Source organism: Haliaeetus albicilla, chromosome 5, assembly GCF_947461875.1.
Source record: "Haliaeetus albicilla chromosome 5, bHalAlb1.1, whole genome shotgun sequence".
Taxonomy (NCBI): Eukaryota; Metazoa; Chordata; class Aves; order Accipitriformes; family Accipitridae; genus Haliaeetus; species Haliaeetus albicilla.
Genome location: NC_091487.1, coordinates 8410225 through 8426915, shown reverse-complemented (window position 1 = coordinate 8426915; position 16691 = coordinate 8410225). Strand labels below are relative to the sequence as shown.

Sequence of the window (16691 nt, the reverse complement as noted above, 5' to 3'; positions counted from 1 at the left end):
CCAGCTAGAATTAAGCAAAGATATAAGGAGTGATACTTGCTTACTTACTAATCCTGGAGTCTCAAAACCCAAGGGCAAAGATTTTTTCATGTAGTCTTGTGTTTGTAATGGAACATGATGTTAAAATTCTGAGATCTTTGGGTTTGTGGCTATTTTGATTCTTAGCCTAAGAATGTTCTAACACAGCTCTGGGAGCTCTAAACCTCCACCAGGTTTTAGTGTTGTCTTCCAGCATAGTATTGGGTTGTTTTTTGTTAGTTACACACCTAGTTAAATTAACAGGTCAGCACCTAAAAAACTCCCACCATAAAACCAAAAACAAACCACCAAAAAAGCAAACAAAAAACCCCAAACAATAAACCAGCCCACAAATCCTATAAATGCTTATATAAATGTAGAAAGTACAAGATGAGCAATTTCTGAGGTTTTTTTTCTTCTTTTTTTCTAAGAACCTTTAAAATTCCTCCCCTCACCCCCCACCCCATTCCCCCTTTTTTTTTTCTGCTTGCCTTTGGAGGAGACTTTGAAAAGAAACAGTTATGTCTTTCATATTACAACAGTGGAAGGTTAGGCAGAAGATGTGTGGGAAAGGTATCCTGATAATTTCTTCACTACCTGAGGTCAGTATTTTCAAGCGGCAGGACAAACATGGACAGCAGCTCTCTCTAATGACTGTTCAGCAAACCTAGTGACTTCAGCTCTTCTGAATGAAGGTTAGCTTGTACTTTGAAAGAGCAATTTAGTAATAACCTCCTTAAAACAACTAGCATAAACTTTCTAAGCCAGTATAAAAGAAACTTGAGTCGGTCCAGGAAAATTGGCCACAATAATTCTTAGTGTTTCAGCAAAGTATTTTTGTCTTATTTGGGGATTTTGTGCCACGTATTCAATTTAGGAAATTGAAATAACATTTATGTGTATTTTTGCCAGACTTTTTGCTTCCCATTAAAAAAGATAAAAATTGGTAATTATAATTTTCAAAATATTAGTAAAAAGGAGGTGTGGGAAGAAAGCAACCTACAAAACCTGTGCTTAAAAATAAGTGTTAATTTGATGTCCATGCAAACTCACTGTAAATAATATAATGGGATATGTTGAAGATGTCACAGAGTGTCAGGAACCTCCAGATATGTAGCTGATTAGTCACATCTAGCCCCTAACCACTAACTCATGCATTTCTGTTTTGCTTAAACACTTTGAGCTCCTATTTTTTTCCTTTTAAAATATTCTGCTGCTTTCATTGTGTTGCCTATTCCCCAAACAATCTTTTCCTCTCTGTCTTTTCTAAGTCTGCTCATGCTCTACCTTATTCCCTTTCTCTTTTGGTCTTTTAATACTTTTTAATGTTGTTGCTTTGCCTTCTTTGGCTTCCCACTCTGTCCCTTTCTCATAATATTCATAGCTGCTTTGCTGTTCTTCTGAAAATTTTTTGGTACACTCATCCACTTCCACTTGCTTTTCTCCCATTAATACTCACTTGAGGGTGACACATCATTCATGCTAATTTGCGCCAATACAGTCCTTTTGCAACAAGTATGGATGAAGTAGTATTTTGCTATGGCTCATCAGTAGCTTTGACAATCAAGCTTGTGGTCTTGGTCCACTTCCAAGTTGAAAGGTGTTCACAGCACAGATACCATTGGTGTAGTCAGTGGTAGGATGAACAAGTGTTGGTCACAGACTGACGAAGTGTAGCCTAAAGGAATCTTTTCATTGACACCTTGACTGCTGTGGCTCTGGATTGAGCCGTACGGGTGAATGTGAGGAGGCTTGAACTGTTGCCTGCACCATGCCTGCTGTGGAAGTAGGCAAAAAATTTAACTGAAGTTTCATAAACTTCATAGTTTTTAAAAATATCCTTTATTGAATTTTTTTTTAATTGCTGATTTGTTTTCAATTCCTGGTCTTGAGATGAAGGAAACGGCAGCCCTTCATCCATGTGTTCTATTAGGGGATAAAGTTCATAAGATTTTTACCTAAGTGAATAAAGGCAGAATTTTGATTAATATGTTTAAAAATATATCTACGCTATGAAATTTTGGCAGTGTATGTGACTGAGAGTATGTCTATTAAGAAGTATCCTCTTTTGCTTGTAATGCTATTCCATATGCGCCCAAGGCAGGATCTACACTGCTTTCATGCTACTCATCCCAGTAAATGATGTTTGTTGAAAACCTCTGTGAAATGATCGGGGAGTATTGGCAAGCAGTAGAGGGATTTGCAGTATCCAGGATCTTTGTGAAACTACCCAGGAGACCCCCACTTGATGAGAACTTGTTCAGTTTGATCAAGGAGAAATTTATGGCCAGGGAAATAATTCTCAATTTTGTGATTGATTATCTGAAGAGGCACTGATTATCAGGAGAAGTGCTGGAGTATGTCCTGTGTTACACTTCTAATCATGCTTTTTTAATGTGCTGGGAACAGTATGTTAATGTTGCGCTTTTCTTTTTGTGTGTGTTCACTCATTAAAGTCAGCTTGAGTTTGTCCCACTGTATTTATTGCTGTGTGAATAATGTTGGTACTGGTTAGACTTTATATATTTGGAACACAATGCCTAACTGCTGCCCTGCCTGTATAATTATTAAGTATAGAGAATGGGTTGGGAAAGTAGCTTTGAAAAAAGCACCTATTATGAATGAATGATTACTGACTTCACAAAGCATTCATAATATTGACAGCCAGTCAGGAAAATTAAATGAATGCAATCAGGATAGTGATTACTTTTCTCAAGAAGTGTGTATAAGAAAGAGAGGGCAAACATTTGTACTTCTTGGCATCTTAAGACCAATATTCTACAGTGAAAAGTGGCTTACAGAAATGTATTGGGTATATGTATGACAGGACCTTGAGTTAGTGAAAGCTTTAAGCTGGGTGTCACTAGACCTCCTCTTGAAGTGAACTTCTCAAAGAAGACCAAAAGGCTTTCAAATTCAAATTTGCAGGTTTTATTTGAATGAAAACTAGAAAGTTAGCTTCTTACAAAATAGAATCTTCATAGTGACCTGGGGGGGATAAACATAAGAGATGTATGCACAACTGCCTGCTTTGTGCAGGTAGGTCCTTGCTTCAGTAGTTGGTTATGTTCAACTTAGTGGCTTGGTGAGTGGCAGCAAAGTGGGCAGTTTGTTTGGGTTTTTTAGAGCTTTTTTGGCACAAGGAGATTTTACGGAACTACAACAATAATAATCCTAGGTTTAGTTAGTAACTGGACAATACAGAAACTGAAGAAAAATTGGGGAATTATTTTGCCATTAAGTTGATAGGGAAAGAATATGGAAAACAATCTCAGTGGCAGAGGCAAGTGAATACATAGTTCTCAGATGTTTGGAAATTGTAAGGAAGTTCTTAAAATTAATGCGAGTAAAAAAGTTACTATTAATCTCTCTGTCCCCCATTCTGAACATACTTTGATTTTGGTACATGTTTTTATTTTTCGTGCTTAAAATGGTGGTGCTTGCTTTTACTAACATACAAGAAGATGATGCTAGTTCTTTATGCAAACATCATCAATCTAATTAATAGCAGTAATGTATATACTGGAAGCAGAAGCAATAGTTATTCTGAGGGCACTTTGATTTTAATTTCTAATAAACGTTTTGATAGTACTTATGTAGATGCAGGGTAGCATGTGTGAGCATATCCTAGTTTCCCTTAATAATTTATATGTAATCTACATAATTTGTCTTGTTTTATTCTAATTCTAGGCACTATACTGTTTTGTGTCTGCAATCCTGTGACTTTTCCTTGCAGTTGCCATGCTAGTTTAAGCAGCTCAATCCCTCCCCCTGTCTTTACTTCTTCACTTCCCGGCATTATACCCTTCACTGCAAAACTACAGGCTGAAGTGGATCAGGAAACTGATCCAGGTGTTGAGTATCTCTCCATTCTTGGCTTTTCACTACCACTGAGAGGAGAACCATAGCTCAGTTCTCTGGATACAGTTTTGCTGGTCTGATGCATAGTTTTAGTTTTGTATGATCCAAAATCGGTTACTTGCAAATTACCTTAATTAAATATGAGTGTAGTATAAACATGAATATTTTTAATATATGTTAGAGACTTGCAGTAAAAGTATGCTATCAGATTTTTATGTCTTTATTTGATAAAAGGATGCAGAAAGCAGAGACTGCAAAAATGACTGATGAGAAGGGATGGGCTGGTTGGATTAGGATTATTCTGGAAAAAGGCTATTAAGAGAGAAACTGAATCGCTTTGGCCATTTTAGAATTAGTATTTCAGCCCTTGTAGTAACAATTGTTGGTCCATGTCTAAAAAAAATTTACAGTACTTTCTGTCAATTTTTCTGATAACTTTATAAAACACTTGATTTTGTTAAAGGCTCTGATTCTATCTTCATTATCATTGTTCAGATGTATTAGTGCTTGCTTTCAGTAAGCCAATTTCCTTTGAATATATGAATACTCAGTGTATTTCAAAAGCTCTGTAGAGTTTTAAATGGCTAAAGAGAAAACTGACAAGCCTGAAAATTAACTCATAGCAAAGACCTTCTGAAAATGAGAAGAGTTCTCACAGTCATTCAGGTGGAAGTTTATCTTTCTTTAAATTTGGATTTTAATAAATGTATACTCTCCTGTGCATTGGACATAAATCACACATGCCACTCGATAGTGTCATTTTGATTTCATTTTATAGATTATTAAAGTGTTATTGGTATTTACATGGATTTATTAGAGCAGTTGCTCCATTTTCAGTTCTTTCAACTGAAAGTGGATACAATGGTAATATTGAAGGTGATTAAATTTGGGGGCCTAAATGTTTGGCTGTGCACTAGCACAGGAGTAAAATGTTGCAGAATTCATTGAAAGCTCTGAGTATCCATCTGCTGAGAAGAAAATGATCTGGTTTTGTCAGCTAACTGTGAACATCTGTAACGGACTGCATGTTTCATTTCAAGTGATTGCATTAAGGAGTTCAGCTCTGCTGTGGAGCTCAATAGGGTCTGTACCCCAAGTACCAGTGCGCTCCCTGCTCCAAATAGTGGCATGAGGGTGGCTGGGGAATAGTGATCTTTTGGAAAGGTTTGTACAGCTGTGGAAGAGGCCTTTAGAGGATTAAAGGACCCCCCCCCCCCCCAAACTAAACAAAAACCCCCAATAACAACCCCCCCAAGCAAAAACGAAAAATAAACAAACAAGAAAAAACCCCAAACCAACTAATGGCATGGTCTCTGTTGGAAGTTTGGGAACATGGAATACTGATTTTATTGATTTCTGCTGCCCTTTTCTTGTGCTGTGCGTATTAGGACCCCTTAAAATTTACTCTTGTATACTTTTCCTGTTTCCAAGTGGAAAAAAACCTAGGCGTTAGCTGTTACCCTGTTTCCAAGGCACCCCAAATTCCTAAGAACAGTAGCAAATATTATTGCATGAAACTTGTTGCAATTTTATTTCGCAGTGTGAATGGCAACTTGCTTAATAAAGAAAAGCAGATATGAGTAGAACAATTGGGTATGGTTTTTTTTTCGTGGGGCCTTGGGGTTTTTTTTTGTTGTTTGTTTGTGGGTTTTTTTGGTTGCGTTTTTTGTTTGTTTGTTTTGTTTTGGTTTTTTTTTTTTGGTTTGCCCCTATAGTTTGCATGGCTTGTTGATGTAGTAATGCTGGCATGAAATTAATGTAGTGTTCTAGAGTGGTTTTTCTTGAGAAGAACTTAATTGTATTTTTTATTTTGTTCTCACACCTCCAGATACTTAACTGGAGGAAAAAAGAAAACAAACTTTTATTAGTTATTTTAATGCTCTAGTAATTTTTAACTTTTTTTTTTTAATACCGACCCTACCTTAAAATGAACGTAATTTGAGTCATTTGAGTCTGGTTCTAACTTGCGCTGAATTGTATCTTAATGGATTCCCATTTGATTTCAGCCTATGTTTTTCTTTGATTAAGCTATCCTTGTCAGTCAACGTAAATGTGTGCAAGCCATGTAGAACAATGCAACTAAAACCCCATTATGTTCATGTAACATTGTAGATTTTATTGATACCACTTACATGTTTTCAAGTTCTATGGGGGGTTATAGATAGCATAAGAAAGAGTGTGTGGTGGGTTGACCCTGCCTGGACGCCAAGTGCCCACCAAAGCCTCTCTATCACTCCCCTCCTCAGCTGGACGGGGAGAGAAAATATAACGAAAGGCTCGTGGGTTGAGATAAGGACAGGGAGAGATCATTCATCAGTTACCGTCATGGGCAAAACAGACTCGACTCGGGGAAATTAGTTTAATTTATTACCAATCAGATCAGAGTAGGATAATGAGAAATAAAACGAAATCTTAAAAACATCTTCCCTCCACCCCTCCCTTCTTCCTGGGCACAACTTCACTCCCGGATTCTCTACCTACCCCCTGCAGCAGCTCAGGGAGACGGGGAATGGGGTTTATGGTCAGTTCATCACACGCTGTCTCTGCTGCTTCATCCTCCTCAGGGGCAGGGCTCATCACACTCTTCCCCTGCTCCACCGTGGGGTCCCTCCCACGGGAGACAGTCCTCCACAAACTTCTCCAACGTGGGTCCTTCCCACGGGCTGCAGTTCTTCACAAACTGCTCCAGCGTGGGTCCCTTCCACAGTGTGCAGTCCTTCAGGAACACACTGCTCCAGCGTGGGTCCCCCATGGGGTCACAAGTCCTGCCAGAAAACCTGCTCCAGCCTGGGCTCCTCTCTCCACAGGTCCTGCCAGGAGCCTGCTCCTGCATGGGCTTCCCACGGGGTCACAGCCTCCTTTGGGCACTCACCTGCTCCGGCGTGGGGTCCTCCAGGGGTTCAGGTGGATATCTGCTCCACTGTGGACCTCCATGGGCTGCAGGGGGAGAGCCTGCCTCACCATGGTCTTCCCCACTGGCTGCAGGGGAATCTCTGCTCTGGCACCTGGGGCACCTCCTCCCCCTCCTTCTGCACTGACCTTGGGGTCTGCAGGGTTCTTTCTCTTACGTGTTCTCGCTCCTCTCTCCAGCTGCAGTTGCTCTTGCGCAGTTCCCCCCCCTGCCGTGTCCTTCTTAAATCTGTTATCACAGAGGTTCTACCACTATCACTGATGGGCTCAGCCTTGGCCGGCGTCGGGTCCGTCTTGGAGCCGTCTGGCCTTGGCTCTGTTGGACACAGGGGAAGCTTCCAGCAGCTTCTTAGAGAAGCCACCCCTGCAGCCCCCCTGCTACCAAAACCTTGCCAGACAAACCCAGTACAGCGTGGAAGTTAGAATTAAACATAATACTCTTGAAAAGTAACCAATCGCACTTTTGGTTCTTCTTCTCCCTGTCCGGCTTGCATTTACAGTCTGTTTTTTGGAAGAAATTGTTAATCAATTAATTGTTGCCTGCTTGCTAATAACAGTGAATTCTGAAGTCCATTCTCCTTTTTTTTGTGTTATTTGAAGGCTGGTAATCAAGAGAGCAGTCACAAGTACTTTGCTTCCCTAGGCCCTTTATCTCCTGCAAGACTGTAACCTTAGAAAGGTTGCTAATAGAATAGGTCTTTTTTATAATGGACGAGGGCTAATGACTTTCTTTGACTCCTTGGCTTATGTTAGGTTTCAGCACTGCCTGCTGTGAGGCGTTTGAGCCTGTGTGAGACACCTGGCCAGTGGAAGAACTTTAGGGTGACCTGGATTTGGGACCTTCAGTTTTTCCAGAGGTGTTTGGGGGGGATTCTTCTCCCATGTAGCTCTTCTTGTTGGAGTTCTGCAGGACCACGTTTCTTGCATCTTCAGTGATGCAGATGAATATAGCCTGTGGGAATGTGGGATGAACAGTTATGTTGATATGAAGTGTGGTGTCATAACTATACCACTTTTCCCCTCCACCCTTAATTTCATTTGGACACAGCTGTTGTAGAGCTTACCAAAGCCTCATGAATATGCGATGGTGTGTGCTGCCTGCTATTGTCAACTGAACTTTGCCAAGATCTTGGTTGTTCTTTGCGGAATACAGTTTGCTAACTTATTGAGTCCTGTCACTACCACAGCTGTAAGTGGAATTATGTTGAGTGAACCGTTGTGCTTTACCATATCAGGTCAGGAAGCATGTAGCATCTTTATTGTACTGCAATCCGTATTTATTCTTTTCCGTGATTAAGCAGTGCAGAGAGTTGATGTGAAGTGCCTTGGGGTCCTTGCATCTCTACCAGTACTTTTTAAAACAATGTAGCTATACTATGACATTGTAATATTTCATAGGTCTTTTGAACTTGAAACTAGTAACTGTTGTGTACCTGGTTTTAATTAAAACAGATTCGTGGTACTTTGTCCTTATGTTTATCAAGTATTCTTTAACTTGATGTATTTTTGTGTCTTAATGATAAGTTCCATCTTAGGTTGGCTTTTTACTAGTATGGCCAGATTTTTAGCAAATAAACATAAATTTTTTAGTCTTAAAATTTTTCTAGTTGAAATCAGCAGAATTTTTCTTTTGCATGTTGTATTACTGCTTGGAAGGTCATTTGCTGGATTCTGGTGCTGACAAAGCAGTTGTGCCTTTTTTCTTTCTTTTTTTTTTTTTTTTTTTTTTTTTTTAGAAAAGTAGATTAAAGGAAGTGAAGTGCCCTCTAGTCTGAGAGCATACGTTCAGAGTAAAAATGCATTACTTCATTTCTGCAACTTTCTGCTATTGTTACCTTCCTCTATACATGAACATCAGATAAACTAAGCTTTCTATGTAGTCTTCTAATACAGTTGGTAAACTAAGAAACCACTAAGAAGTTGACATTCCTTTTATTAAGTCTTTTATCTGCTGAAAATTAAGAAAACAGAGCAAAAATAGTAAGTAGTACATTCTGCTTGCTTTATTGGTCAAACACATACTATTATTTTGTGTGAAGATTTTCCTACCGATGCATGTTGTGTGTTCATAGTACAGCAAAAAATCCTCATTGTGTTCCAGTAAAATTGATTTTGCTCTGGGAAGTGTCAGCATGGGGATAATCATTGAATCTGAAAACTTGTTTGCAGAATTATAGTCTTGCTGTGTATTCGTATACATATTCATGTATATTCACATAGAGTTATAAATGACACTGTTTTTAGAAATATAAATTAATCAAGCTTGATCTGTTTGACAGTTCTTTCATCCTTCTTGGGAGTGTAAGTTAACAATGGTGAATGTCAGCCTCCAGTGAAAGTAGTGATCTATTGTAGAATTAAGTCTTGAATGCTGTTGTGTTTGCATTCTCCACTTAAGCTTGGACTTTTTTGGTGAACTTTATTTTCTTAATAGCAGGTGATGATTAAATTACTTCTACAACATGTTCAAATCTCAAACACACAATGGTTACACAGTTCGTATAAGGGGTTCGTTTGTTAATCTGAGCTCTGTTTTACAAAAATTGTATGAATGCTGCTTTCCTTTGAAATTGATCTTTAAAAAGAAATCCTGTTTTGTATAATAAGATGCCAGACTCACAAAGATTTCCTTTCTTGTTTCATAGACGTTCCATCTTCAGAGCAGCCTGAACTGTTCCTAAAGAAACTTCAACAGTGCTGTGTCATTTTTGACTTCATGGACACGCTTTCAGACCTTAAAATGAAAGAATACAAGCGCTCCACTCTTAATGAACTGGTGGACTACATTACAATAAGCAGAGGCTGTTTGACAGAGCAGACTTACCCTGAAGTAGTTAGAATGGTGAGTTCCTTCTTTCTCATGGTCTCTTTAAATCCACTTGCAATTCCAGTTACGCATTGTGGGCGAAATTGAACCCTGGAGTAGGTGGATTAAATGAGGCCTTTGGTTTGTATTTTCTACTAGACATCACTTGGGGATAATTCTCCAAAGACAAAAATATTAATTTTTATATATGCTTAATTAAAGTCAAGTAGGTGATGGTTATTATAGTGTCACAAATGTATGAAAGGAAACCTGGATTGTTTCCTGATGGAGAAAGCCAGCAGCCATAAAATCGGAGTCCCTCACATTTCCCCCCACCTACCCTCCCTCTCCCCCAGTATAAATAATGGAATAATTTTTGCAAGTTTCTTTGAACTTTATCCAAGCTCTTGAGTGTGTACTTCAGGTGGAGATAGCTTAAAGTATGCACAGATAATGATTTTTAAATAATAAATGCTAAAAATGTTGTATAGGATCAGTGTCAAAATTTCCTGGTTGTATTATGTGGATTCATAGCAGCTGCCATTGGAGTGAGCAAGATTACTCAACAATAAAGCCATACCTTGTATATATAAATTGTCAAATAGTGCTTTCAATGTAAAAATGGAATCAGTACCAGATGCTAGCTATATCGTGAAGAACATTTATTGCGATTGGCAAAATCAATCATTGCTTTAAAATGTTTATTCTGTACTACCATACGGAACCCTTATAACCCGTTATCTAAATGAGAAGGTGGTTAGTTAAATATAGATTTGGTGGTGCTTGTTGCCTAATGGTACTGTGTGATCATGGAATCCACTGGCAATGTGCTGTAGGAAGCAAAACATGAATAGATTTTACATTGCATTATATATGCTCCTTATTTCTTTTCTGACACACAGATACATGCTGGGTTGTTTGTCTGTAATATTTAAAAATAGCTGTAAATTGTGACAGAATCATCAAGCAGTTAATAGTGAAGAAAAAAGCCCCCAGAATTAAGGGTGTATGGAAGAACCTTCACATGGCTTCTTTGTGTGTATGCATTGTCAGAAAGCCTATAATTAATCGTGCAATCAGATTCTTCCCCTTCTCACTCACCTTCCCTTCCTCCCTTCTGTACTAGACTGATCTTCTGAATGAACTGCTTTTCAGTATGTTGTTCAGCATGTGGTCTAATGCATCATTCAAATATGTGTCTGAATGGAGAATTACTTGTTCGTTGCTGAATTCTGCTGCTGGTGCTGCACTGTAGCATCTAAAAGGCTTGCAAATGTTAGTTTAATCATACTTGTACCCCTTGTGATGAACAAATTTTATCATACCCTTTGTGTAGACAGGACACTGATGCACAGGTAACTTCAATAAAATTGGGTACTTTTTCTGTGTGTAGAAGATGCCTCTGTACTCATCTCCTGGGAGAATTTGTTTTTTTTGTTTGTTTGGTTGGTGGTTTTGGTTTTTTTTAGTGTTTCTATTATTGAGGTTGTATCCTTGCATTGACTTTAGTTATAGTTGTTTAGTGCAGCTACATTTGTAGAATAAAGACTCTGCAAGTTAGTGTTGTCTTAGGTTGGGCCCCAAGAAACAAGAAGAATTTGGTCTGTAACTGCTCGTAAAGTTCAATTTGAATCATAAATCATAACCTGTGAAGCAGTCTGAACTTGAACTGTAGAAGAGATGCAAAACCCCTTTGCTAGAATGTCCTACTGTCCCTGCAGTCACTTATGTTGATTCACAAAACAGTTTTTATCTTAAGAAAATAACTCATTGCCTAAATAGTTTGAAAAGCATGGTTTTAAATAATTTTCTTAAATGTAGTTTGTAACTACAATATGGAGGAGTCACTGGAAGTAAAGATACAGCGTGAATTTTTCCACTGGATTTCACAGATACTCGCTAATGGACCTTCAGGAATTCTGGTTTCAGTTTAGCTCATTTCTGATGGAAAACTGTTCTATCTTCTTTTCTCCAGTATTCCCCATATCCTTTCATTGCTTCATGCCTTTCTTCAACTTACTTCTGCCTTGCATTTGGGCTTCAGTGCTGAACTCAAGCTACGTTTTCTCTTCAGTGCCAGGGTACTTAAGCAGGGGAGGACTGAGAATGTTCTCAAGCCCTGTATCTGGCTACTCAGTGGTCCCTGACTGCCCCAAAAGATCCCTAAGTAGTTAGGGAAGTGGACATGCTTTTTCCCAAAGAATTTCCTGAAATAGTTGTAATACTCTAGCCTGCAACAGACACCTGTGCTTTGCTGAAGGTATAAGCTATTGGAAAGCTGGAGTCCCCAATTGTGCCTGTTGCAACCAGCAGCATTTTTGGTGCATATGCTCTGGGAAAAACACTTTGGTAGTTGTATTCCATGTGAGCAGGATGCTGTGCTCTGGTATTGAATTTATGTGAGTGAATCCATGGCAAGTGCATGAATGATTTATGTCGATCATCCTAACAACTGCTAATGCAGTGTTTCTGTTAAACCACATCATAAGGACTTTTGTGGGTTGTAGGTATTTTGTATTTTACAGGTAAGCTATCTGGTAAAAATGCTATCTTGCCTCCTGGTCTTTGCCTATAAAAGCAAGACATCTCCATCACTTTGAGTACAGTTATACAGGCCCTAGAGGGAAAGGTAGGACTTCTGATATTATATAAAATAAGTTTTCACCACATACTGCCTGGTGAAGAGACAGCATTAGTCATTTTGTGCTGAAGCATTATGTTTGGTGTAACTTGTTCTTTGCAATAAGTGCATGTTCTTGTTTCAAGCAGAATTGTGCTCGTAATTGTATACTGAGGCAGACTTAACTGTATACAGTTGGCTTCATGAAGGCATCTGCCACCTTTATCTACTTTTGAGGATTTTCGTCTAGGTCTCCAACTGTGTTCACAAAGGACCTGTCAAGTTGACAATCTCTGACCTGTCATGATAGTGAAGAAAACCGCAGTATCTATGTCCTGACCAAATTAGTGTCCCCATTGCCTGCCACAATTGTCACGGGAGTGTTTTGATTGAAAGACCAGTATCTTAAAACTGGTCAAAATAGAGCACAAGTGTTTGGACCTTTGGAAGGTCTCCTCCCTCTTATGTTTAGTATTTATGAATCCAGGAATTAATATTTCCTGCTTGGACCTTTGGGCTGCTCTGATTTGGAGGTGAAATGAAGTATTGTAAACAGATGAAAAAGAAAGAAGCTATTCTGTGAGTTTTGACATCATTTAAGGGCAGAAAAAAAGGTGCACTGGTCTGAAGCTGGTATTTAAAAAGTTACTAATATTTATAAAGAAGAATTAATGGCTAAAGTGCTTTCTTACCTTAATTATCTAAAATATCCAAAAAAGTGGTATCTGTGGAAGAGCCTAGTTTTGTTTTAAAGTTTTGTAATGTACGTGGATATTAGTGTTCTCTTCATGACCCAAAAGGAGTTTGGCTTTACAGATAATAGGATAGAAAAAGGTTGCCTCTAAAATTCTTCAGAAACTCTGATATTTTTAATTACTTCTAAAATGTGGTGGTGTTATGATGTAAGGGATTGAAAAACAGTCATTTGTGGTAGCTAGCATAACAGCTCTTGGGTATTTTTACTGCCAGTCATCCTAAATTCATGCCATTAAAACCTTAATCCTTAATCGTAATATCACATATTTTCATCTTGTTCTCTTGAGCAGATGATATGATGTTGTATATAGCTAAATGTGAAATCACTTGGCTATTTGTCAACCTGTGTGCATGTCCGCTTCTTTAAACCACTCTTTTTAGCTTGATATATACAGAAGTGTTTGGCCTGTTACTGGTTTTTTTAAAAAGTAAAATAAAATTGAATTTACTAATGGCCACCAAAGCAAGCTTGCAGTGGCCTCTTCACTCATCAATATCAGTTGATGGGAAAAGAGGTTGGGATTTGTGTTAATGGCCATAAGCTGGACAGATTTATTCAGGAGGGTATTGCTCAGTGCGCTTCCCCTGCAATTTGATGTGTTGTTCAGAAGGGCATATGACATTCTTTAGAATTAAGCTAGTCTTAGGAAAAAAGGCCTTTGCCAATTAAACCACACTCTGCTAAGAAGGAAATGCCAGTAATATGACTTTATGAGCCAATAATTGGACACTTAATCTAGAATTTTTTTCTGTCTGAGCAAAATGTGGAGGCTTAAACTAATGATGCTGATTTTGCTGGTAGATTAAGCGATGGTAGTTGAATGAAATAAATGTTTGTTATTATCTGTGGTATACTAAAGGGTGTATGTAGTAGAGCTTTTTGTGTTTTCTGTGTATTAAGACATAGATTGAGGAAACTGATTTCTTTCCTTTAAAAAATCGGATGGGAAAAATTGACAAGCTTTTAAACTGAGAAATCTCGATGAATCTCTTTGTTGGTGAGCAACATTTCGGCTTTCCTACTTGCTTCTTCCAAAATTGTAAACGCAACCCCTGATGTTTACCATGATGTTTATGCAACATCCGTGGATGGTTGCCAGCCCATAAGAGATGGTTAATGAAACTTTTCTGAGATAGACCTTTTAGAATGGTATAGTATTATTTTGTTCTCCTCTCTTTTAAGTGCAGAAATGCCACTGGCTTCCTGTTGGCATCTTTATCTTTTGTGTAATGACGAATCAAGTAAAATAAGACTGTAATCTCTGTAGCCAAAGTGTAACATCATATTAGATGTCTTGTGGCTCAGAAGCTGTGTTGAGCAACACAGTGAAAGAAACTTGGTTAAATGAACACCCAAATAAATACCAAAAATTGCATTTTAAAGGTCAGATTCTGATTTTTTTTTCTTCTTTTTTTCTTCTTCTTTCTACTGACATAAATCTAAAGGGACTGCATTCCTTTTACTGCAGGTTTGTCTCAACAGATGTGAGGGCAGAGTCTGATCAGGAGTTTGTTTGTGACAGACCTGTTAAACATAAAGAATATCTTGTTAAGCTATGATTTTTTTTAGCATGTTAAGAAACCTATTTTTAGGAAGTGTTCTAGCTGTTAGAACTTCATAGGCATTATGAATTTCTTTATTTTCTATAGCTTTAGCTATAGCTTATGACTAACGATGACACCCTGCTTGCTAAATGTTCATCCTGTTTAGGGTTTTCCATGTTAAAATGTTCTTGGATAGAGAGTTTTCTGCAAGTCTACCTATATTCAGTCTTACCTTTTTGATCGAGCAAAAACGGTGTGCATATGTTCCTGTTGGTTCTTGTATTAGATTTAAAAATATAATAGTGAATGTCATTTTGAGTTTAAGGGAAATAGATCATATAGTCTTATAAGAATTGACAAATAATGTCCCTTTTCCAATATGATTTTTATATAACTTCAGGAATTCTGTAAAAGATTAGGAATTAATCTTAAACTCAACTTGAATCAGTAGAAGTTGAACAGATTGTTTTGAAACCATCTGAAATGCTGAAAGGAAGGTAAAATGTCTTTTGACCCCCCAAATGGACTTTGATTGAAAATTGTCATGTAGGTGCAGCCGTGATAGAGCAAGCATGCTGTTGAAGTTTAAAAAAAATAGATTAAAATCCCATCATATTTTAAATTCTGTTCTTGTTTCTTTAATGTGAGGGTTATCAATTCTGTAGAAGCAAGAAAAGAATCTAACTTTGGTTTCTTTTATGCATTATTTCCAAATTCCTCTGTTAGATGCTTTTTATTATTCACATTCTTTATACACCTAATTTGTACAAAAACCACAATGCTTATTAAAAGAAGAGGCTCTGATGTTCTGTACTGCTCTCAAAAAATCAGTTGGAGGCAGCTCCTCTTGCAGTAGTTGTCCCTAATAATTTTTCCCGACAGTATGTAATTACGTTTACCAGTATCCATTATTCCTCCTGTTGGTTACATAGGCCTTTCATTCGTCAGACTTTATCTGCATAATAGTACAGTGACTAGGTCTAAAGCAAAGAAATAAACTGGAAAAAAACATTTTTCTTCCAAGAAGTACTTGTGTTGACTGCAGCTATTTTTATTTTTTTAATTTTTTTTTAAAAGGAGTGTACACCCCCACCCCCATTTTGATTGTGTCATCTCAAATACCTTTTGAGCATTGTGTCTGTAGACAAGCACAATGTGAATCTTCTGAGGGATTGTTTTCTTGGGTTTTGATCTTTTTGTTTTGTTCTTCAGTTTGGAGTCTGAGGCAGTATGAGTTTTGTAATGCTGTCTAGAACGTATGTATTGGCAGGCTTTCACTTGCTCTGATGCCTGCTGTAGAGATGGGGGGCTCTTTCTGCTGGTACTGTGCTTTAATTTGTCCAAGATACTTGAGTAACTGCTATGAGTCTTTAGGTCGTATTGTATAGAATTAGCTGGGCACACATTAAATAAATAACTGTTCCACTGGATCATCTCAAAACAATAGTTACATGGAGATAGCGATGAACAGGGTTGTTACTAGTAGGGTACCCTGTTATGGTTCAGGTCCAAGTGACCTACAGCGCAATTTCAGAGCTTCAGTTTCTAGCAGCGAGAAGGTGTACCCAGGGGTGCTGCCTGGGGATAGGTCTGTGCTAGCACTTCTAACTCAGATTGTGAGTCTGCGCTTGGAAGTGAAGCTCCCATTTATTCTCACTCCACTTTGATGCCTGTGATAGAGTAATCTTAGGGGTTGTAAATACGGTTCCTTTTGGACAAAATATCTACTCAAGGAGTGTACCTAGTGCTTTCCAACTTGCTAATGGGCTTCAATGCAAGAGATGACTAGAAAGAAACTCCTCCCTCCAAACATACGTAATGTGGACATTGCACCTGAGCACCAGCTCTTTTGTTCCACAGATTTGCTCCTATTGCACTTCTCTGCCAACAGAACCATAGCCTAAGGATCTCAATTTTACTGCGTGCTCATCCGTATGGATGGAAGGTACTACCACTCCTAAAGTGGGTGATGGCAAGCTAACAAGTTTAGGAGTCCTGATCTAGAGCTAAATTCTTGCAGGTTATTGACTGAATTTTTAGAAGACTTAAAGGTCAGGAAAAGATGAGAAGGACTGTTTCCACCCACCCTGTGATCAGGATTGTTGCCTGTGTTTGCAGTCCAACGTAGTTCATTTTAATGCAGCCAAGTCAAAAGTAATGCTGCTGAGCAAGAAG

General features: G+C 38.2%; 1 protein-coding gene across 4 annotated transcripts in view; it reads left to right on the top strand.

Annotated features, from left to right (window-relative positions):
• The window catches only part of PPP2R5E (protein phosphatase 2 regulatory subunit B'epsilon), a 77301-nt gene that overhangs the window by 34734 nt on the left and 25876 nt on the right, over positions 1-16691 (top strand). For all 4 annotated transcript variants that reach the window (XM_069783232.1, XM_069783231.1, XM_069783230.1 and 1 more), the window contains one exon: positions 9435-9631. In XM_069783232.1, the coding sequence (XP_069639333.1) occupies positions 9435-9631 (197 nt within the window). The remainder of the gene's footprint in view (positions 1-9434; positions 9632-16691) is intronic.